General features: G+C 31.4%; 3 protein-coding genes and 1 non-coding gene across 4 annotated transcripts; 1 reads left to right on the forward strand and 3 right to left on the reverse strand.

The window, feature by feature from the left end:
- Window positions 1-3,661: 3,661 nt before the first annotated feature.
- Window positions 3,662-8,840, reverse strand: LOC107953842 (tocopherol cyclase, chloroplastic). Its single transcript, XM_016889271.2, has 10 exons — window positions 8,305-8,840; window positions 7,246-7,490; window positions 6,730-6,809; window positions 6,510-6,586; window positions 5,994-6,163; window positions 5,695-5,792; window positions 5,438-5,545; window positions 4,992-5,108; window positions 4,615-4,764; window positions 3,662-3,935 (listed from the first exon to the last, which is right to left on the reverse strand). The coding sequence occupies exons 1-10, from the start codon at window positions 8,607-8,609 to the stop codon at window positions 3,759-3,761; spliced, it is 1,527 nt and encodes a 508-aa protein (XP_016744760.2). The 5' UTR covers window positions 8,610-8,840; the 3' UTR covers window positions 3,662-3,758.
- Window positions 8,841-13,025: 4,185 nt separating this feature from the next.
- LOC107953840 (transposon Tf2-1 polyprotein) lies at window positions 13,026-14,253 on the reverse strand. Its single transcript, XM_041097723.1, has 2 exons — window positions 13,656-14,253; window positions 13,026-13,312 (listed from the first exon to the last, which is right to left on the reverse strand). Exons 1-2 carry the CDS (start codon window positions 14,251-14,253, stop codon window positions 13,026-13,028), a joined length of 885 nt encoding a protein of 294 aa, XP_040953657.1.
- A 224-nt stretch (window positions 14,254-14,477) lies between these two features.
- Window positions 14,478-16,844, forward strand: LOC121219476 (uncharacterized). Its single transcript, XM_041097724.1, has 3 exons — window positions 14,478-15,129; window positions 15,401-15,863; window positions 15,974-16,844. The coding sequence occupies exons 1-3, from the start codon at window positions 14,478-14,480 to the stop codon at window positions 16,842-16,844; spliced, it is 1,986 nt and encodes a 661-aa protein (XP_040953658.1).
- A 5,599-nt stretch (window positions 16,845-22,443) lies between these two features.
- Window positions 22,444-22,525, reverse strand: TRNAS-CGA (transfer RNA serine (anticodon CGA)). The gene has a single exon. It is a non-coding gene; the product is annotated as a tRNA-Ser (tRNA).
- Between the last annotated feature and the right edge of the window lie 1,725 nt (window positions 22,526-24,250).

A 24,250-nucleotide genomic window follows, 5' to 3' on the forward strand; every position in this document is an offset into this window, starting at 1 on the left:
TTCTTTTACTATTTTATTGTCTAATGAGAAAGTTTCACTTTATTATTATACGATGTTATTAATTTTAATTTTAGTTTTAATTCATGTCGTTTTTCCAATTACTATTATACCCATAATGTTATAAAAATATCCAATTTACAACAATAAAATCTTATTTATTATTATAATTTTATAATTATTTAGGTAATTTGTAACTCTAAAGTAGTAAATTACACCAAAAGTTGAATATTGATCGAAGATGATAGATTGAAGAAGAAGATAATGATGATGAGGAGGAAGAGAATGACATCTTGAAGCAGAAGATTAAAATAAAAAATTTATACATTTGTAATATTATTTTTTTGAGCAAATTTTATTTTAGCAATACAACTAGTACAAGGAGGGGTACATTAGTAAAATGGAAAACACGTTTTACAGCACAATTTGGAAACAAAACAGATCAAAGCAATGGACAAAAGAGATTAATGGATTTTATATTTGTAATCTTATTAGTATTATTTTTAAATTAGATTTTATTTTCAATTTTTTTTGAAGTTGGACTTTTTAATTTCTTTAAATATACTTTTATTTCAATGAGGAAGTTAAAATTTTTAAAATTTTCATATTTTATTTATAATACAAATAGATGATTTAATAATATAGTTGTTTCACTTACGAAAATAAATTATTAGAAAATTAGAAAATATATTGTGATAATCTCATCGTAAGTTTAATTAGATTATATTAGATTCAAATTGAATTTACTTTTTAATTAATAATATTCTACTTGGTTTTAAATTAGAAAAAAAATATATACAAAATGTTAAAAATATTTTTTAATATTAAAATTGGAAAATAAATTTAATGTTTTAACATTAAATTTAAAAATTAATAGTTAATTTGATAATTTTAATACATTAAAATCATAGTTAATTTTATCTATTATCCAAATTAAATCGAGATTTAATCTTAATTCTTAAAATACTTTTTTTATATTTTGAAATTTAATCTTTTAAGATATTCACATAAATGTTCAAAATAGAGTTATTGTTTTACCTTTATTTAAACTCATAATAAAGGTTACATCTTCAATTACGTTTAGACTATTCGATTTAATCAATAAACACTATTTTATTACTTTAAATTATTTTTTATTTAAAACCAATATTATTTTTATTATGAAACAATAAAAACACAAAAAGTGCAGTATAGAAAGAGATCTTACTACAAAACAGATTCATTTTATAACTAAAAATAAAATTATTATTTAATATACTAATAATACTATTTACTTATATCAATTTTGTATAGATTAAAAAAAGTAAGTTGAATACCAAACTCAATTTAATTTTTTTTGTAGTATTTGAATAGGGAAAATCCTAAAAAAATTTCTTTTTTTCTCCAAGCTGTTTACTTCTTTTCCCTTGTTTTCCCCAACGGTGGTACTAGCCTTGGGGTTGGCTATCGTCTGCCTTGTTTCTCCATCCCGCCAACCCTCTCTCTCTCTTTCTTCTCTTTATTTACTCCGTGTGTCTTTTCTCTTCTCCAGTTTGCAAATATTTTCTGTGGTTATTTTTGTTGTCTTTACAAGTTGTGATGAACAAATTACGGTGTTTGTCATCGTTGAAACCCACCAACCACCAGTAGTTTCTATTGGAAAATAGGTGGCTCTTCGTCAACTTCTTAATCTATTTCTGATTGAGAATGTTTTAGAATAATAAATTATTAGATGAGTCGATTTGGATTCGTGTTCTATTGAGTTTTATGTGTTTTTTTTTGTTTGTTTTTTTATTGCTTAATAATTTTCATTTTTAGAATTTTTTTGGCTGCTCTTGTTGCACGTTTTTTAGTCTTGTTTACGCATGTAGTCTTGATTTTGCAAGTGATTTGGGGGGTTATTTTGTCATCGTCCTCTCCAGTTTGGTGGATGCTCGATTCTTTTATTGATTTTGCCCACCCGTTGCTTTGATGATTTTCTTACTGTGATAATTTGCTTGCAACCAGTCTAGATATATCATGCCTGAGTTGTGACAAAGTTGAATATCAATATGACGTAATGTTCTATTGATTCTGAGGCTGAAGCCTTTATCGTATTGATAGAGCTTGTCCTTCACTGTTGATGACGAGTGTTTGTTGTTTTTTTCTTTTACTCAAATTGCACAATCTCGTTCATGTAATGAATTAATAAATTTTCTCTTTAAAAAAAATAAGTTGAAGAATAAAAAATATATATCTGCATTATGTTAATATTTTAAACATTTTGTTGACTGAGTTTTAGCTTGATTGGCATGAACATTATTGTCAATGCAGGAGGACGTGGGTTCAAGTGTGCTAAAACGCATTATATTCCTATTTATGAGTTGGGAAGGATTAAAAAAAACATTTTATAAATATATTTTTAAAAATTGTACAATTACTTAATTATAATTTAAAAATCCTTTATTTTTTAAACATTATATATTAATTATTTTAATAACGATTATGAAATAAAAAATTAAATAATAAAAACAAAACATATATATATTCACATGAAATGCATGTGATACCAATATCTAGTGTCAAGTCTAATTAAATTAACTCTCGAAATTCTGTCATATATCATCATATTATTTTTATATATTATTTTTATTATAATTGTAATTAAAAAATATATAATTATATAAATTGGCATGCTAGTATCTATATCGTATTTTAATTATTTTTTCATACTATGGTCATGTAACATATTCATATAATTCACCATATTTATATTTGACACATTGTTAATAAATTATGTTAAGACACATCATCAATAAATTATTTAAAATATAATATAATATTTTAAAATATTATTTTAAATATGACAAAATGCCCGGTACTAAATAAATGAGAAACATAAATATGTCGGCTCAATTATTTGAAATCCAAGTCAGATATGGACCACTATCTCTTACCGACATGACCCGACCCGAGTAAGTTCATATAATTTAGGTTTGTTTGGTTTGCGGGTTTACCCAACCCAAGTCAAGTTGCCACCAGATCTAACTATTCAAAAACCATGGCCCAAAAACTTGTATTGTAGAACCCTATTTTTTCCTTAAACAAAAGCTTAATAATATTGATTATAATTCTAAACCAACTCATATGCATTTAATTAATGATGGTGTAAACTAATTTTTATATATAGATGTACAGGTTTATTGCATTTAAATTAAAAGATACATTTAATTAATTTATAGTTTTATATATAAAATATTCACCCATAATATAAATTAGTGCATATATAAAAAAAATATTTATTTTTTATTTTTTATATATAAATATTTAAACGTAATAAAATTTAATGCATATATATATAAATTACACAATTTTTAATATATTCCATAAACATATCGTTCCATTTAAAACGTTTGAAATAAATTTGCGGACATTTTAAAACAAATTTTTAGTTATGGTAAATGTCAATTATTGGAGTATTTTTTAATCAATATGAGATTAAAATTAATTTTTTAATTTTTTAAAATGTATCTAAAAGTATGTATTTATTATTTTATTTATAATTTAATTTTTTTTAATTTAAGAAAAAAGATAACGAGATGAAAAAAATTTGCACCGATAATTATTCTTTTTTAAACTAATCACAATTTTTTTAAAAAGTATATTAATTAATTTAGAATATGAATAATTGATAAAGGCATTTGCATTTACAATCATATGGATCATCACCTATGATTTCTCATTTAACTATAAAGATTGAAGAGTATATTCCACACCTATGCTGCTCATGATCTTTTATCTAATTATAGCCCAGGGGGTTTTAAAAATGGAGCCAAACCAAATATACCTTCCACATCAATTGGAACTTGAAGTGCACTTTTAATCACCTCTGGTGTTGTAGTCTTGCCTTTCCAAGTGTTAAACCATGGCCCTCCTCCTACTTCTAGTGCCGCCATGTCACTTTTAACATCCAAGATCAGCTGCATTTCGGAAAGATGTACCGGAAAGTAATGTATTAATTATGTAAGGACTAGACTTGAAATATCTTAGTTGATTGAATTTACCAAAACCAACTTTGGGAGCCCGTAGCATTTTTATTTGTCGAATAACAGGTTAAGGGCTCAATCTAATAGGGATTAACCTGAGGAGTACAGTGTACCCACAGCATGTAACAATTACACATATAATGGCTTTGTTACACCAAGATTATCTGTTCCTTGATTCTCATCTCAGTTGGATGAAATTTTGGATAAGCAGCAAGCCTCCATATAGATAGAACTGAGATGCAAAATTCTCTTAGGTTATACTAAAAAATAGGTGGATGTACCTGGGATGTCCCTTTATTATAGGGACCAATTTAGTCTCTGTACTATTAAAAAGAATCAAATAAGGCCAAATTGGAATAAGATTTAATATTTATTGTTTACAATTTGGATTTATTTGATTTTTTTAATAGTATAAGGACTAAATTGATCTATTTAATAACAAAGGGACTAATTTGATCCAGTCCCTATAATACAGGGACCTCTCATATGTTCTTATTCCAATAGTATAAAAAGCCAAAATTGCTCAGCAAGAACTGATTCAGATGGTTTCTCCTATCTCTAAATTGATGATAAGGTGTTCATTTTAACCGTCAAGAAGGTAACAATAGCATACCTTGCCTATACTGCCACCAACATTTTTTTCCCAGATCTTCAATGTTAGATCACCTAAACAAGTGTCTAAACAAGCTGGAGTAAGACCAGCCTCTACTGTTGGAGCACGCAATGTCGTACCTGAATCAGTTGTTGTTGCCTCTAACTCAACCTGCTCATAAACAGGACTTGATAAGAGTTCGCCGGTAAATATATTAAACTCAAGAGTAGTTTAACAATCAATCAGACCACCCATCAAAATCAACTTTCTAAGTTCTAATCTACCAGGTCCACATATCCATGGGTATTAGACTTTGCAGAGTTTTGATTTTCGGTATGAAAACTCTTGACATATCACAATGAAGGGAAGATAACATCACCAAGAGAAGTAAAAATTACCAAGTGTGTTTTGTTTTCTGCAGCAATGTTCCAGTAACCCCACTGGGCAATTTCCCAAGTTACAACACCATTCCATGGCACAAATTCATAGAAAATTCCATCATAGTGCACTCCAATCTGCACAACCATAAAAGATTAATTTATATGTCAAGCTATACGAAATTAACTACTACTTTACAACGAAAGATTTAGTTTGCTCTGATTGCAAGGCATATATGATGTGGCAATACCCAGCTTTGGTTCTTAAAACATTAAAGAACCACCATACATGACAAGTAAAACATGAAAAAGGAGGATGCAGTTTCAACTTTCAACTCTCTTGAAACATAAACATCATCATCATCATCATCATCATCATCATAATACAAGCTTCTTTTCAGGCTACAGGAATCATTAACAGAATCAGAGAAGCAAAGAAGACATGAAAGTTGCTAGAACTGAAGTACCAATGCAGTATTTTCGAAGGTCTCAGTCAGTCCAGGCAGCTGCCTTAATCCACCAGCCGTGGTCAGAGAAATTTTTCCGCTAGCACCTTCAAAGACGTTACATTGAGCCTGTAGTAATATGTCAATGAAGAAATCACCATGGTTAAAAGGGAAAATGGTTGAGTTTTATTCAGTGGAAAACCTAGCACAACAAAAATGTCTTGAGATCATCAATAGTTTAGTTAAGCATGCAAGAGTATGAAGGAATGAAGAATTACCCAAAACCATTTTCTAGGGAAGCCTCCACCCCAATTCTTTTCTGAATATGAAGGGGCATCTTGAAACTCAAACCTTTCACCATCCCACTCTATCCAGCCTGCAGTCCAAAGTCACAACCTGAGATAATATTCTTAATAAAAAAACACGGATTTCTAAAGAGAACAAATTTCAGTCTAGATGATAGGAAACAATAGTGAGCAACATAGCAGACAGAGCACAGATGCAGGCTACAACGTTCAAAAGCCCAAGAGGAAATCAATGCAAAGTAATTCAAAACAGGAAGGAGAAAAGCAAGTGCCTGTTGAAAGTCCACTGGCCATGCAAATTTGCCAATGGGGTTCAAATATGGGAAGAGCTGCAGCCCAGCCAGCTGTGGACTTCTGCTTGGACCCAACATCACCCCATCCATATATGGGGCGTGTACTGTACTCCCAACGTGCAGTGTTAACAGTTTTTGCATAATATGTCCTGCAATTAGAACCTAAACCGTGTAAAAAGAATGCTGAACCCTAAAATGTAACTTTATCACAGCATAGACTTTCGAATAAAAACAGGAAATAGGACTTCATGGATACACCATTCTGTTCTGATGGCATGTTTGTAAGGGAAAGAACTATAACCATGCAGCAGGAATTCTACAAGGGAGCACTAGCACATCAACCATCAAAATAATAATTCTTTTATACTTCTCACAAAGCTAGAGTTAAATGCTTTATGTTTTTCTATGGAAAGCAAAAACGACAGTAGATAAAACCAAATAATTTATTTCATATGTTTGATAAATCATGCTTATGCGTTCAATATGAGGAGGCACCTGCCATCATCACAAATAAAGCCCTGATTCCAAAGAGGGCTAACTTGAAAGCCTTCCAAAACTTTTCTATTGAATTCCTACGAGAAACAACCATACAAAATATTTGAAGTTAATAAAGAATCAAGATTAAAATATATAAAATATCTCAAAGCAGCAGCATTAAGGTTTGCTTTGCGGTCATTTTCCTTCGAAGAGTAGAATCCAAATATTGCCGACTAACCTGGGGAGGAACCTCCTTACTTGGAGGTCGTGAGGCTTTGTTGGCTACAAAAGTATTCCCCAATGCTAGCTCATGTCTGCCTATGCATTAAAATTGTCAATTAGGCATGTATATTTTATCACTGCACTATTAAGGTATAAGAAGGAAAAACACCAAAAGACAATGACGAGAATAGTAGACCAACTCTACCTAACAACCAAATTCATACAATTGAGTTTTATAAGGTTTATACTTTATAACAAAGTGGTACAGCGATGCTGAACTACCCAAGAACTCATATTGTGTTAAAACTAGCAAAAAAGCATAGAGGAAATAGAACACTTTTAAACTGAAGTCAACAAAGGGCCGCAGCAACTATATGTATATATATAAAGAAAAAAGTGGCATATAGACCTAATAGATGTCGTTTCATACTTCCATTACTGCATGATAAAAAAACTCAGGCACAACGAGTGGCCAGTCAGAGATAAGATCTTAGATTAAAAATTCATGAAGCCAGTAACGAAGAGAACTTACTTCCCCAAAAGTTTTGAGATTCCTCGCTGTATTGGCATATATACTTGCCATTAGCACCAAGAACTTGTGCCCCAACTCCTGTAAATCTAGGTCCGTGCTGCAGCATTTCCAATGGTGTCAGTGTCCTCTTAAATGCAGGATTCTCCACCGAGTATATGAAGCAAAAGCTCTGTTTTCGTTCTGGGATTGATACCTTAAAGTACCAACCCTCAAAAAATTGTCGAGTAGTCCCATCAAAGTGGTACCTATATCCAACTAAAGCTTTTCACCATTGGAATTATATAAAATTGACCCTTTGCTTAGATGATCACCATGAATGATAGCCTTGAGGAACCTGATATTAACACTTTAAGAAACGCTTGGATTGAGTCATCTTACGTTACTGATAGGAATGTGAGATTCCTTCTCAGATTAACATATTTGATTCAACAACTTTCATATGATATTACCAACATGGTCAAAATTTTGGTAATGTAAGAGTAATCCCAATACCATCATTTTATATTACTGAGTGATTTTTGACAATTTTACATCCATTTTCAATGACTTTGGTCCATTTTTCTTAAAAATCAATAAATCAAATTTTCCAATTTTTTGACAGAATCCCTTATAACATTTTAATTTTATTTATTTATTATTGTCATTTTGTAGTATAATTTAATAGCTTTTTCATCCATAAGAACAATTTAGTAAAAAATGGTATCAGATTATCTTATATTCTTTAAACCACTCAAAAGAATCTTACATTTCAACCAACTAAACCAAACCAAAAAATTATTAACATTCTTATACCAAAATAATCAAATATTCTCCAATCCACCATTTTATCACCTATAACCTTTATAAATTATAATTTCAAAAAAAAATTACCGAACGTAGAAAAGACTAAATTTAGCTTAAGCAATAGCAATTCAGATTTTTACGGTCTAACCATTTTCAGAAAAAAAAAGTAAAAGTTTCAAAAAGGAAAAGCCTAGTCAAACCTTGAATATGAAAATTACTCAAGTTCAACTTAAGCAATTCAAATTCACTAAAGGCAACTTAGAAGAGTCGAATTACCCGCTGTGAGGAGTCCGAGTCTCTCGATTAACTGGCGTGGGGACATAAACCGGACTGACGGAAACGGACCTCTTGGCTGCCGGAGAAGAAGTTTCGGACTCAATCTCGGAGACGGAGCTGCATGCGACAACCGGCGAGTTCGATTGAAACCCTAGCCTAAGAGGGCCGAGTTCTCGTGGAGAGAATGCATTGAAAGTTGAAGATTGAGAGAATTTAAGGGTGGATTTGGAGTTTAGAGAGTGAAGTCCAAGAAAACAAGAAGAAAATTGGTGAAACTGGTTGAGTGAGTAAATGTTTGGGTCCATGGAAATTGGAATATCTCTGAAATCTGAAATAAGTGGAGGGAAATAAAAAGGAGAAAATTTTGAAACTTGAAAGAAATGAGAAGTTTGGAATTTAAACTGAAAGCGTTTTTTTTTTTTTTTTTGGTAACAACTATGAACGTGCCATTACAGACCTGAAGTTGAGTGCACGTTTGAGCAAGTGGAGTGTAAGTTTGAGCAACACGTGTAACAGACATTGGGATGGAAATAATGTTCACAAAAAATACGACCGCACGGCTCACAACCTAAAATCAACTGTTATTACAATTACTCAAAAAAAATATAAACAAAAATAAGAGTAATAATGTTGGCTGAATTTGCCAAAAAAACAAAAAAAGGGGGAAAAAATTGGCTGTTTATCTGACATATTTATCAGAATATATTGATTTGGAAGGGAAAGATGAAAATATTCTAGTAGAACGCATTTTTAGTTGATTTTGTAAGAAATTAAATACGCTCTAACACACTTTCTTACCTAGTTAGAAGTATTGATACCCTAAACTTTCATTAGAATATGAATTACCAATACTTTCTTAAAGGTATCAATACTTCAGACTAGGTAGGAAAGTGTGTCCAATAAGGCGCGTTTTCTTACAAAAATTCATTCTTCAAAATGTATTTTTAATTTTTCTTTTCAAAATCAATCTATTTTAATAAATATGTTAGAAATCGACCTAAACAACCAAATCTCTTTTTCTTCTTTTTTTTTACTTTTTGGCTAATTTAGCCAATAATGTTATTACAATTTCTATATTATATTTTGTTTTAAATATTTACTTCCTTAAAAAAGCTACTTTTAAATATCTTAATTAAATTACCAAACTTCTCATCCCTTAAAATAGCCTTGATTTCGAACAATAGAATAAAATAGCCTTGATTAGTAAGTCCTTGAACTATACCCAATTTTTATATTATTCCTTAAAGGATTTTTCACAATTAATTAAATTATTAATTTGGAAATCGAAGTATAGTTGAAGGGTAGTTAACTAATACAATCTTTAAAATAAAAATTTGTTAACTTTATTGCTAGTATAAGATGTATATATTGATATACATATATATGTGTGTGTGAGAATTTATTTATAAGTACGTTGTACCTATTGATATTTTTTTTAACATTTGTTTAAATTATAACCACGTTGTGCGGATGAATTTTTAAACATTTTTATTAGGAATAAATATTAAAATTATATATAAATTTTAGTTTAATGTGTAATATTATATTATAGTTTAATTTTGTGTGATTTTATACATAAAACTTTAATTTTATACAATTTTCACAAGTTACTAGTAACATTATTGAATTGGTATCATTTTAGGTTAATATGTTACATACACAAATAATTATATTAATTCAATGTGAAAATAAATGTATGTATTCATTTTTTTTAAATGTGTATACTTGAATTAAAATCAAAATTTTACGTATACAATTGTTCCAGGAAGGTTGATTTCTGATTAAGCCTTTCTTACTTTCGGTATTTTAACCGTCCGGTTATTATTTCTTAATGTTATATAATCCAAGTGTTGAACAAAAGGATGATATAAATGTAAGAAATTATTTCCTATGAGAATATCCATTCCCGTGTTCTGTTGATACAAAGTAGGTACTTTGAACAACGTTCCTTCGAGTTCCAGATAAATGTCGCGTGCGACTTTATTTATCTTTATTATGCTTTTATCTGCTATCTGGACATTAATGTCAAATAGCGTATCTGCTTGGTGTATCCTTAACCAAAGGTGCATCGCAATAAAAAACTTGGTATCAGAGCAGATATCGAAACTGGACAAATCGAATAAAAATTGAAAGATAAAACTTGGTAAAAATGGAATCAACTCCAAAATATCAAGGATTTAAGGATGTTAAAGAAATTAAGGAAACCTTAGGACTAATTATGGTTCAACTAAACCGTAATCAAGAGGAACTAAGGAAACTCCAAGAGACTGTTAATCTAATAGCAACAGGTACGCTTATGCTATCAGAGGAACAATCTCAAAGGAATGATGAAAGATTTAAAGAAATTAAGAACTTAATTGAACCAATTAAGAAAGGATATTTATTAATTGAAGAATTAATAAAAGACCAAAAACCGAACATATTAAGGAAATATGAGTTGGTAAAGAAAAGTACAAAATGGTGTTTAATTACGCTAGGTTGTATCTTGATCTTTGTCATCCAAAGAAACTTGAACTGAGTATTCAGTTTAAGGGCAAGAATGAATATAGTAAATGCTTTAACAAGTATTTACAAGGATTGTATTTCTGGTTTGTTAAAAATCAGAAAATACCATTTAGGAATTTAAGAGGATTAAATTATACATATAATTTTAATCACTCTGGAGGAAATTTGAATTACACATATCATTTTAATTATAAAATGAGTGAATTGCAGGACTTGGATTTTAAACAGCTAAACCCTTTAGCTAATGAAATACAAGAATTAAATAAACTGGGATTAATTAATAATCGACAGTTGGATAAAGCTTTAGAATACCTACGGTATTTAATAGAGCATACGAAAGAAAATGAAAAATTATTTGCGTATAAACGCGGACCATATAAACAGAAAGATAAACCTATTAATTCACAATTAATAGAGGACATGGAGGATTATAATATGTAAGGACTTGTAAAAAAGGGTAATTATTCAAGATATAACCCTAACAGAATACCGGAGGAAAGTATTGATCAATTAATTAGATTAAGAGATCATTTACAAAAATTTCAGGACGAAACAATAGAAAAGTTCGAAAGAACTTATTATCGAATTAAAATTTAGGATAATATATAGGCTTTAAAAGACTGTATGAATAAGAAAATTAAGAGACTGAAGGATAAGCAAGAAAAGATGATAAATGAAATCATAAACTTTGAATTTATTCCGCAAGAAGTTTATGAAAATTTGGATTTGGAATGGTTCGAGGTCTGCTACGCTTTCTACATTCCTTTTACAAAGGAAGCTCATTTGACGATACCAACCGTCAAGTTCCTTCATTTTATCCAACGTACAATCTAGGTTTAACCACCTATTATTATACGCATTTTCACTATGTGTTAATTGATACTGTGGGGGTATCTTACTCCTAAATTTTTCATGCGAATGAAATCCTGTCCTTGTAGATTTTCTTCTATTTCTAGAAGTCCTTCTTGAGTCTAGACGATTATTTAAACCATCTATATCTCCTAATCCATCTATATCCACATTTTCGATTCCATCGGTTAGAGGGTCTAACTCTGGATCATAATATTCATTTATTTCCTCGTCACTAAATGTTTCATCTTTGATGTCATTTAATGGATTTCCTTCTTCATCTTCCACTTTAAATCTACTCCTAGATGATTCTCCAGGTTCAAATTTTCTTTCAGGTTCGTCGTCTTCCGACATTTCTAACTCTCTAACAAAGTTGTGATATGGAGTTCGGACTTCAAATCCAAGATGATATCTTCTTCAGGGTCTTTCTGGTACTGCTGCTCATCGGAATTTTGAAGTCGATGATTCTGTCCATCCAATCGCGGAGCCTCCTTAGATCCAATTTGTCCGTTGTTCTTTGGAAATGACTAATCATTACCATATTACTACTCATGTAGTTTATTTTAAAATCTTTCTGTTATTCCTTTTTTATTATTTCTTCACAAATGGAAGAAATTCTCCTACATCTAGTCTCCACTAGTTCAGGTTCCTTATAGATGTTTATCTGAGGTATTCCATCATCCTTCAGTATGTTCATTTTTCCAACTGTTCCGATTTTGATGAAATGGATCGGTTGGAAATAGTTATTTCCTTCTCAGTCTGGTAGACTGCTCCTTATGTCCAGGTATAGTCCTGTCAAAATGAATTTTGAGAATTCTGCAATATTTGATTATTGCAGCTTGTAATCCTTCTGGAAGAAACTTCAGTTGAGCTTCTTCGTTGAAATAGATACACATGGCTAGTCTAGAGTAGAGTAGCCTTGTTTTGTCTTCCTTGGTAGCCATTAGGCTGGCTATCCCTTGCTTCAGTCCGTTCTTTCTGATGAAAGTGATTGGGCTTTCATCATCCTTCTTGGCTAGAAGATAATACCTCTTCCATTCCTCGAATGAGAATTGGGTTTCTTCTGCTAATAGGGGTCCTCCTGGCATCCTGCTGTTTATGAGCTGGGGCATCATAAACTTGCTTCTTTCGACCTTGGGCTTTTTGAATTCTGCCATGGTCTTTGCTATCCTCAAAATTGTTTGGGCTTCAAACTACGTTTGGGCCTCCTTGATATTGGGCTGGTCCTTGATCAGCTCCTTTTCAGCTTCTGAGAATACTCCTGCTTTTGGTCCGCTCAAAACAACGTACCATTTTTCCTTGGGCTTAGGCGCTTCAGGCCTAAGTGAGATCATCTGGGTCTTAGATGTCTCTGCTTCCTTCTGCTTCTATTGCTGCTCAGCTACAATATGCTTAAAGCTGGGCTTGTTTGCTTCTTCTACTGGGTCAAGTCCAGTATTCATCTTCTTGATCCTGTTGCTGACGCTTGTCAACTCCTGCTCCATGAGGATGAGCTCCTCTTTCTTCTTTCTGATGGTTTCCTTCAACTGGATCTCCTGAATCTTAAGTTGATAGTATTGCTCCATCTCTTGCTGGGTCAGCTGCTGCTGTTGTCTTCTTACTCCAAAGCTGTTGGATCCTCCATTGCTTCCATCCAAGCTGCTCCTTCCTAAACCTGATTCATTTATTAAAACCATTTTTTAAGTTTTAATATATTACCAGGTTTATTAATAAGGAGAATTCTCGAGTCAAAAGATCTGCGAGATAATTCTCCTCTCCTTTGATATGTTCTACGGTGAACTGGTAGTAATTAAACCACTGTTGCCACCTCAGCAAGCGACATTGCTTATAATCTCCAGTTATATTATTTCTGATAAACGAAGCAAATTGCTTGTTATCTGTTCTTACAATGAATTCCTTTGGTAACAAATATATCCTGAACTTTGCTATTGATTTCTTAACAGCAAGTCATTCCTTCTCATTAGAATGATAATTTAATTCAGCTCCTGTAAATGTACCTGAGGTATATCTACATAATAATTCCTGATTTTCTTTCTTGACTGATTTTGCTTTTAGAACACCAGACCAATATTCTTGGCTAGCATCTGTTTCCAAAATCATTAAGTCTTCCTCTGTTGGTTGATACAACGTTGGAAAATCTTTTAATTGCTTCTTTATCTTTTTAATATAGGCAATGTCCTCATTTGTCCACTCCCAAACATAATCCTTCTTTAGCTTAATTTGTAGGGGTTTCCTCATTTCAGCTAATTTCTTAATGTAGCATTCTGCATACGTTAAGCATCCTAAAAATATTTGCAATTGTTTCTTATCTTGTATTCTTTCAGGGAATTTATGTAGGTTAACCAAAATATGTGGTTGTAACCTATGCGTTCCTTCAGTGATTTCTAATCCTAAGAAATTTATCTTGTTAAGATAAAGTTGTGTTTTCTTAGTACTTAGAACTATTCCGTTTTTCTTGCATCTTAACAATACCTGTAAAAGGTGATTGTCATGTTCCTCCCGTGTATTACTGTAAATGATTATATCGTCTACATAGACATTAACAAATTGTTTGGATTTGTCAGTTATCTTTTTTAGTTCAAGTGCATCATCCATCTTACGCTGGAATATTCCAGGTGCTTGTTTCAATCCAAATGGAAGTACATTCCATTCAAATTGTCCTGATGGACAGCTAAATGCAGTTAATTTTTTACAATGTTCCTTCAACGGTACCTGCCAGAAACCTGACTTACAGTCAAAACTGCTGTACCATTTCTTTCCTTCCTTGCTTATGAAATTCTTCACACCTTAAAACTCAAGAGGTTGGGAAAAAAGGATTCATGGCTTTTAAATTGGACATGAGTAAGGCTTACGATAGAGTTGAATGGGGCTTTGTGGAAGGGGTGATGGAAAAAATGGGCTTTGATCCAGGATGGGTCGAGTTAGTATTGAAGTGTGTATCTTCGGTCTCGTATTCTGTGATTTGTAATGGAAATACTGGACGAACGTTTCTTCCGACTAGAGGTCTCAGACAAGGGGATCCTCTAAGCCCTTTCTTATTTCTCTTTTGTGGGGAGGGAATCTCAAGTTTAATGAGGCTTGCAGAAGGAGATAATGTTCTTAAAGGTGTTAAAGCAACTAGACATGGGCCAGCTATAACTCACTTACTGTTTGTAGATGACTGTATTTTATTTGCAGAAGCTACTGAAGGGGGTGCACATTCATTAAAACAGATTTTGAAAGATTATGAGGTGAGTTCTGGGCAATGTATAAATTTTGATAAATCGATGGTTTTCTTCAGTACAAACACAAAAGATAGAGAAAGGGAGGTTGTTTCACAGATCCTTGGAGTCAGAAGAGCAAATGATTTGGAAAGGTATTTAGGGCTTCCCAGTATGGTGGGGAGAAGAAAGAGATCGTCTTTTCAAATTCTGAAGGATAGGCTAAAGCAAAAAATCGACAACTGGAGTGTCAGGTTTCTCTCTCAAGGTGGTAAGGAAGTGTTTATAAAAGCAGTTCTCCAAGCTATCCCAAATTACTCAATGGCTTGTTTTTTACTCCCTAGGACTCTTTGTACAGATCTGGATAAAATTATAGCCAATTTCTGGTGGCAAAAGAGACAAAATAAAAAAAAGTATTCATTGGTGCACTTGGAAGAATATTTGTTTACTTAAAGAAGATGGAGGTCTCGGTTTTCGTAATTTTGCACAGTTTAATATTGCGTTATTAGCAAAGCAGGGGTGACGTCTTATTAATTATCCAGATTCATTATTGGCCCGAGTTTTGAAAGCAAAATATTTTCCTAATTCTCATTTCTACGAAGCTCGGTTGGGGAATTTACCTTCATTTATCTGGAAGAGCATTTGGGCTGCGAGAGGACTCCTTGAAAGAGGACGTGGATGGAGGGTGGGGAGAGGTGATCAAATTTCCATCTGGACTGATTCGTGGATACCAGGGATCGAAGCAGACAGAATACCGATTCAGGATGGAAATGATAATATTAAATTAGTCTCTGATTTAATTGATTCAAATAGTAGGAGTTGGAAAATAGAGTTGATTAGAAATACCTTCCAACCGGTCATTGCGGAGAAAATTTTGCAGATCCCACTGGCGGAGACAGTACAAGAGGACTTTCAAGTATGGAGAGGAGAACCGACAGGGGAGTTCTCCGTAAGGAGTGCTTATAAACTATTACAGCAGACTAACCTTGATCCTAATGGATTAATGTTACATACCGAGGAAAAAATTTCTATACTAAATTATGGAAATTACATATTCCCTCAAAAATTCAAATGACAGTATGGAGGATCTCTTGGAACTTTATCCCAACTTTTAGCAACCTCAAAATCAAAAGGGTTGTTAGGAATTCCCAGTGTCCTAGATGCGGATGTGATGAAGAGAATAGCTACCATATCTTCCAAAAATGCCTTACATCGATAGAAGTTTGGAATCAGTTGAATCTTTCATGGCTACTGAGTCAGAATAATGATAATATATGGGGTTGGCTTACATGGGTCTTTGCTAGAGGAACTGATGAACAACTTCGACTCTTCTGTTGTAGCCTCTGGTTCATATGGTTCAGTAGAAACCAGCTCGTTTATGAAAGAAAGAGTATGTCAGGATCAGAAATTGTTAGGAAGATCAGCGATTATATTACAGAACTTGCAGTTACAAAGGAAGGAAAAATTACTCTTTTGTCTCATGAGTTTTCTCAACAGGTGTCTAGAAGCGGTAGGACCATTATTCATTTTGATGTAACCTTCAACAGTCAGGATTTCAGATCGGCATCGGGTTTAATAGCATGGAACGAGGAAGGGGTACTACTTGCAACAGAAGCAGTTACTCATTCAAACGTAGCAAATCCATTTATAGCAGAGGCATATGCAGGATTACATGCAATAAAACTAGGGATTAGACTGGGAGTTAACAGAATAGATGTTATGGGGGATTCGAGAACCATTATAAAGAAATGTAAAAGCAAAAATACAGACAAATCTGTCATTGGAGCAATTATCAGAGATATTCAGACTCATAGCAACAGTTTTCAGGAGATTGAGTTCAGTTTCATCCAAAAGGCAAAAAACATTTACGCACACACTTTAGCAAAGGAGGCCTTGAGAAGAAATGAATGCCTTTACCTGGAGAAGGAAGTTCCTGTGATGGTTCGGAGAGCGGTGGGAAACCTTTGGCCAAAACCGCCAGACTGAAGGAAGAGAAGAGTTTTTTGGAAGGAAGAGTAGCAGAGAAAACGTTTTATTTTTATTGAAAGCCTGCTATTCATTATGCTGGGCATTGGAAATGAAAAGAAGAATTTAATGGTATCCAGCTATTCTTGATTTGACTGGATAAGGTAAGATTAGTTGCATTTATTTTTATTTTATTCTTTTGAACGGGATGGATATGGCTGGGCATTGGAAATGAAAAGAAGAAATAGATGGTATCCAGCTATTCTTGATTTGACTAGATAGGGTAGGATTTGATGCATTTATTTTATTTTTTTCTTTTGAACGGGATGGACTATCTAGGCCCGCTTTGTTTTTTTAGTCTGTTTTGTTTTTTTTGTAATGGCCTTAGCCCAACTTTTAATTCTTTTATTATGAAAATATTCCAGTCAAATTATTCAAAAAAAAGTTCAAATATCAAATTACACATTAAATCAAAATTTAAATATAATTTTAATATTTATCTCTTTTTATTATTTTCATATTTGGAGATCCCAAGTAAACACTTGTTTAACAATTACTGGAAAAAAATACACTAACACCAATGTTGGATATAAAATATACTTACTTTTTTATGATTTGAAGAATGCACTTATGTGAACCCCATGTGATGGCTTAATGGTCAAGTATATTTATTGCCCCAAGTGTAAACTGTGTTTGAGTCGTACTAATCGCACTTGTTATTCGAGCTTTACCCTATTCTTGTAATTCACCCAAAAAATACACTTTGTCAATAAAGAAATACTCTTTTTGAAGCAAGTATTTGAAGTTGCAATTATGTGTCAATAAAATTGCTCACTTTCATCCTCATTGTGATAGAGTATAATTTGATATATTTGAAGGATTAACAATTTATTAAAATAAGATATTTGGGTTATGCGAATATTGTGACATTATTTAAGTTCATCTATAATGTCTATTTCATTTGGAGAAACATATTTTTGGGATTGGATTTAGTTTTTAAATTTAGACTAGTGATCAAACCGATCAAATCACCGATTCACGGTTTGACTGGTTCGGTCGGTTTAAAACTAATTTAACCCTATCTCTGTGATAAAAGGGGAGGGGTCCACTTACACAGTGTAAAAACTAAAGTAGTTTTACACAATTTCGTAACTATTTGTATTATTAATATTGTGATAGCCCGAAATAGGGCCTAATCGGAATAGTGGTTTCGTAACCACAAATCCGAAGTGAAATAGTTTAATTTTATAAATTTTTATTAGTTACTGATTGATTGAAATATTGTGTGAAAATATGGATAGGAAATTTTAATGCTTTAGTGCTTAATTGAATTTTTAGGACTAAATTGAGAAAAATGCAAAGTGTGTCTAATTAGTGATTAAATGACTTAATTGAATTATTGCATGAAATTGGAAGTGTTTATGTGGCAATTAGACCATAAATTAGTGTTATGGACACAAAAGGGTATTTCTAGAAAAATATCTAAGTAATGGGTCAAGGGCATTTTTGTCCAAATTGGGTAAAAGACAAAATAAAGAGATAATAAGTGTCCATCTTCTTCAAAAAAATCAGAAGCTTGCTGCCGAAAGTTTCAGGTTACCATAGTTAAGGGTTTTGATTTTCCTAAGCTCAATTGTAAGTGATTTCTTGCCCCGTTTTTAATTATTTTCGTATTTTTATGCTTATTGAAGCTTGAATTTCATGTTTCTAGTATTTAATTTAAATGAAATTAAAGTTTAAAAATTGACCCATTCATGATATAGTTGTAAATTGATTAGTGATGTTAGATAATGAATGTTTGAAGTGTTAATTACAAGTTTTACTAGATGAATTTCAATGAAAAATGTTGAAAAATGGCTAAATTGTGAAAGATGGTAAAGTGTGCATAAAGTTGTGATTTTGTGAAATTGAGGCCCGTTATGAGCATGAAATATGATTTAGTGAAGTTTGAAATTTAAGAATTTAGAGAATTTTATTTTTACGAGCTTAGGGACAAAAGTGGAATTTTTGAAAAGTTATGGGGAAAAATGTAAATGTGTCAAAATGTTGTGTATGAATTGTATTTGAATGGAATATTGATAAAATGTATTAAATTGTGTTAATATAGATCAAGAAAGAAGAAATAGTGCAAGTGATCGGGGAAAAGAGAAAGTTATCGACTAAATTACAAAAATAGTCGTTTTGCATCCGAGGTAGGTTATATGTAAATAATAGTTATATTTGTATAAATTGTGAATTATATTTGATATGTGAATTAATATTGAATGTGGAAGGAAAGTTGTTCATGAATTATTCAAGTGATAAAGTGTTGAAAATAAAGTGTTAAGTGTAAATTCCCGGTTGAAAATGAAAGTTGTTCATGAATTATTCAAGTGATAAAGTGTTGAAAATAAAGTGTTAAGTGTAAATTCCCGGTTGAACTTAGGAATAGAATTGGATACAAGTGACATGTCACTAGAGACCAGTGTTACAGTGTTACAGTGAGTCCCGGGTGCTGGGTGATCTAGCATGTGTTGCAGACACCTGACAGCTTGTGCGAGCAGACCCGTGGACATTTCCAGTGTTATTGATCAGTGGTAGGTTCGGCTACATTTCAGTGGTAGCTTTGGCTACATCTAGTGGTAGCTTCGGCTACATATCAGTGTGGCACTTATGTGCTAAATCTCTACGTATCCGTGTATATTCCAAGTGTTCAACGGGATTAATAATGAATTAAAGTGAATATGAAATGTTAAGTGTGAAAACGTATATGCAAGTGAATTGGTAAGATTGTGTATGTGTAAGTGATTGAAATTGCTAAGAAATGTTTTGATTAGTTATATGTTAAAAGTGTTAATTATTAATTGAGTAATTATTGTTTACATGTAACTTACTAAGCTATTTATAGCTTACACATCTCTTTCTTTCCTTTGTTTTATAGTGATTTGAACTTGATCGAATAGTGGACCGTCGGAGCTCGTATCACACTATCATAACCATCTCGGTATTATGTGCTTTTCAAAATGTTTAAACTATGGCATGTATAGAGTCTTAATCATTTTGAGCATGTCCAAATGATATGGCTAATGTTAGCTATTGAAGTAGTTATTAAAGAATATGTTTTGGAGTTATGTATGTTTAAATGGTAACTAATTCAAAGAAGCAGTTTCTTTGACAGCAGCAGTGACGTGAATGTGAAAAATCACCATAAATAGTAGAAATGGAATTAGAGGGTGAATGATATATAGAATTAAATCTTATCAAGTCTATTTTTACATGAAAGAAACGGTGTAGGCAAAGGAATTTTATATTTTGAGATATTTAAATTTTAGTGAGACAGGGTCAGAATGGTTTTTGAAGTCCCCTGTTCTAACTTTAGAAAATCATTATAAATTGTACAGAAATAATTATAGGTAATAATTTATATGTTCAGATTCCTTAGTGAGTCTATTTTCAAAATAAATTAATTGTAACCTTATATGAATTCTGTACAATTAGATATTTGATTTTTAGCGCCAAGAGGTCAGATCTGTCGAGCTGTGAAACAGGGGATACTTTAATGAATAAACTGTACTAATGTGCTAAGTCAAAAATTCTGAAAATTTTATGGTAAGTAGGAATATGAGTCTAGTTTCACGGAAAATTTACGGATTTAAATTTTTAGTTTCGTAACTCAAGTTATAATTAAATTAGTGACAGTTGCGCAGGTGGACAGTGTTGTTATGAACCGTGAATTTAATTTTAAAAGCAAATTTTTATGCTCCGAATCGGTAAGTTAAATTGGATGACATCTCGTACTCGATTCCGGAGACGGTCTCGGGTAAGGGGTGTTACAAATATCTTACTCATCCAACCATTATATTTTATGATCTATTCATGTAGATCATGCACATTAAATTTGATATAAATTTAAAACTTCTAACTATTTGTTTTATATAAACACATTTCAACCATTGAATATAAATTAATATATAGAGTATTTTAGATCGATATGATAAAAATATCAGATTGATTCAAAAATGTACATTCATGATAAGCACAATTATATTGATAAATCCAACGGTTGTATCATTAAAATTATTAATCATATTACGAAAGTGTATAAGAACTACTTATTAAACTACTCTGTAAGTGGATCTATTTTATTTTTGATAAGTATTTTATATTTGAGATTAATTTAACCTCACTATTTGATATTTGTAAATACTTTAAATATATATATATCAAATGTTGTTAAAAAATAGCGATAAATCTAAAACATTATACCGAAATAGACCGGTACTAATACATACTAATATGAATAAAAAAAGGTACATTTACCTGTATCACACTGACTACCTTGGTGTCCATGCTATTTCCATGCTAACATCTGTCCATGGAGGAAAATGCCCTAAGCAATTGATGGAAATAAATAATAGATAATTCTAGATTTTGTCCCTCACATTTTTTGTTTATACAATTAGGCCCCTATTTGAAGCGTTTAAATATTCAATTAGGTCCATGCATCTAATTAATTAATTAATTAATTAATTAATTAATTTTGTTACTAAATTTAGACTAAAATAAGTTCTATTTAGATGTTATGATCTTCCGTTATGATGGTGGGTGTCTTTGCACAATAAAAATGGTAAAACTTCAATTTTATTTTCTTCTATTATACTTAAATTTAATTATTATACTTTAATTTCTAACATTAGAAATGTGAGCATTTTAAACTTTATGATTTTGATCAAGATTATCGGAATTGGTAAAGTGGTCAAACCAAACAAATCATCGATTATAGGTTTGATCAAATAAATTATTAAAGAATTATAAAAATAAATAGAAAATTATTTTCTTAAAAAAAGAGAAAATTTAGTTCAATCAGTTCGATAATTTTTTTAGCTTGGTTCAATCGGTTTATGAGTCAATCAATTCAATTCATCTTCATACCGGTATCCCAGTCATTTCCTAGTCTAACTAGTTTGACATGCCAATCTAGCTTGGTTCTAAAAACACTAGTTTTGATCGATGAAAGAACTTTACTGATATTGCCAGGGTGAGCAAGACAAAATTAATTATTCGTGTCTCGACTTCGGAAAAGTAAATTTTGAGCATTGTTAGTATTGCAAAACATTATAAATAAAAAGAAGAAGAAAGAAAGAACGAAAAAGAAAAAGAAAATTTATACGAATCTTCAAAATCATTTGAATTTTGATGTAAAATTTTTTAGATAGAGTTAATAATTTTGATAATATATCCAAATGCATTCCTTCTTTATTAAAAGGAATTGCTATATGTCCAACAAATAAAGTCAATATAAGCCTAGGAAATAACATAGTATTATTTGATTCATGAGAATAAGGAGAAATAATGTAAAAAAAAAGTATTTTTTTTAAAAAAAATTATATGATGCCACAATTTATTATTAGTTAAAAATTTTTTTGGACAGATAAAATTTTGACGTAAATTGAATAACAGAAAAATAGTTGATGTATGGACGAAAAAAAAAGGTATCAAGTCGTGAAAAGGATAATAATATAAATACTAATTTGGATGTGATTGATGGGCATGCCTTTGAAGGCAATTTAAGGTTACTTACGGCAGGCAGCAATAGCATGCCAGGGACGCGAACTCCTTGGCTCTTAAAAAGAAAAAGAATCGTCGACAGCAGGATTCGAACCTGCGCAGGCAATGCCCAACAGATTTCGAGTCTGTCTCCTTAACCACTCGGACATATCGACGCTTGATTCTTGGTTTCTATAAATTTATAATTAAACAATCTAGTTTCTTTTCAACACATATGATACAATTGATAAAAGTAGAAGTTTTTTTACTAATGAATTAGCGATAAATTAATTTTATTTGGTAATATTTAAGTACTCAGACAAAATTTATTGGATAAGTCCTATAGTCATGGTCCTATCCAATAATAAAATGTCACCTAACAATAATATTTTACATGCTCACTCTTAATTTCCATTCCATTCAACACTTTTAAGCTTATTCGTTTTTTCCTTTCTAATTCATTTTCCTTTTTCAATTTGCTTATAGAGAAGCAGATTATTTGGTGAAACTGGGTTCCGTGGACCCCTGACATAGTTTCGACTGCAAATACCACCAGAAGGAATCCGACAAATAATTGTCGTACAGACCATAATGAATACACAATTTGATCACCTATATGCACACAAACGGTTTTTGAAAGAAGAGAAAAATGTTCATCACCTCTTTTCTCTTTTAATATATATATATATATAAGGGTTGTTTTTCCCTTTTGCCATTGAAAGCTGTAAGTAAATAGCTGGCTCTTGTTGGGTGGTGGTGGCACAAGTGCTAGTGTTCTTGTAAGCAGAAATGGCAAAGGAACTGGTAGCGACACCGTTGTCACTGCTGCTGTAGGCACATTTAGCAGCGAAGGAGGTTGTAATGGAAGGAATGAAGCTGCTGCTGCTGCAAGCAAAATGTTTGGTTCCAACGGCAATAGTAACGATTCAAGTGAAGACAATAAAGGCAGAGTTGATGAAGGTGACTGCTCTTTTAAAGGCAGAAGACTTTGGCACTCTTGAAAGTAAGGTCGGACATGGATGCTCCCTTTAGTGAAGCTAGTGTTAAGGGTCCATCTTGGGAAGAGCTCTCAAGGTGATTATCATTTTAGCACAGCAGACAAAATAAATAGGCAGCTGCTTGAGCACGGCTTAAAGGGAAAAAAAATCTAATTTGATTAAGCCCATATTAATCTATTATTGAATATGTAAAATTAACTATCATAACATTTGACTCTAGAGTAATTTATAAATCTAATTTAATATATATTATTTAAGTGGCGTAATGTTAAAAGATAATGATTTGCTTCTCTCTCTAACTTTATAAAAAAATTAGACTTAACGATAAATTTGGCCACTAACGTTTGCATGTTTTATCAAAATGACCCTAATTATATTTTCGAACCTTTTTTAGCCATTAATCTTTATTTTTTTTTCAAACTATTTTTTCTAATAGATTTAATGAATAAATTCAAGGTTTTAATTTTTCTTTTTCTTATTTCAAAAGGTTTCAATATTTTATATGTTTGTTTACTGAGAGGTTTTTCTACTGAATTAAATTTTTTTAGATAATTACGTTTTCTTTAAATTAAGAGTTATTTTATTAAGTTCATGTATTATTTATTTATTTTATTATTTTCTACATGTAATTATCTTATAGGGTTATTTAAGTAATAAATTACATCTCATTAAAAATATTCCACATATGAAATTCCACATCATTCCCGTTAATTTTTTTAGCGGTACTTTCATTAAATATGTTGGAAAAGTAGTTTGGAGAAAAACCAAAAGTTGATGGTAAAAAAATGTTAAAAAATATAATTAAGGCCATTTTGACAAAATATGCAAATGTTAGTGGCCAAATTTATCATTAAACCAAAAATTTATTTAACCTTTCATTTAATTTTTCATCTCTTTTAACCT

This window comes from Gossypium hirsutum, chromosome D07, assembly GCF_007990345.1.
Source record: "Gossypium hirsutum isolate 1008001.06 chromosome D07, Gossypium_hirsutum_v2.1, whole genome shotgun sequence".
Classification (NCBI taxonomy): Eukaryota; Viridiplantae; Streptophyta; class Magnoliopsida; order Malvales; family Malvaceae; genus Gossypium; species Gossypium hirsutum.

Bases quoted from the DNA above. Each gene is read 5' to 3' on its own strand.
- LOC107953840 (XM_041097723.1), bottom strand. From the start codon at position 14,253: ATGGATGATGCACTTGAACTAAAAAAGATAACTGACAAATCCAAACAA. The intron at 13,313-13,655 runs GTACATTTACAG...TAAATGAATCAG, and splicing joins ATTATGTAGATATACCTCAG to GTTTAGGAAGGAGCAGCTTG.
- LOC107953842 (XM_016889271.2), bottom strand. From the start codon at position 8,609: ATGGACCCAAACATTTACTCACTCAACCAGTTTCACCAATTTTCTTCT. The intron at 7,491-8,304 runs GTAATTCGACTC...AGTTGGATATAG, and splicing joins ACTCGGACTCCTCACAGCGG to GTACCACTTTGATGGGACTA. The intron at 6,810-7,245 runs GTAAGTTCTCTT...TTTAATGCATAG, and splicing joins ATCTCAAAACTTTTGGGGAA to GCAGACATGAGCTAGCATTG.
- LOC121219476 (XM_041097724.1), top strand. From the start codon at position 14,478: ATGGCTTTTAAATTGGACATGAGTAAGGCTTACGATAGAGTTGAATGG. The intron at 15,130-15,400 runs GTAAGGAAGTGT...TTAATTATCCAG, and splicing joins CAGGTTTCTCTCTCAAGGTG to ATTCATTATTGGCCCGAGTT. The intron at 15,864-15,973 runs GTTACATACCGA...CCCAACTTTTAG, and splicing joins CTTGATCCTAATGGATTAAT to CAACCTCAAAATCAAAAGGG.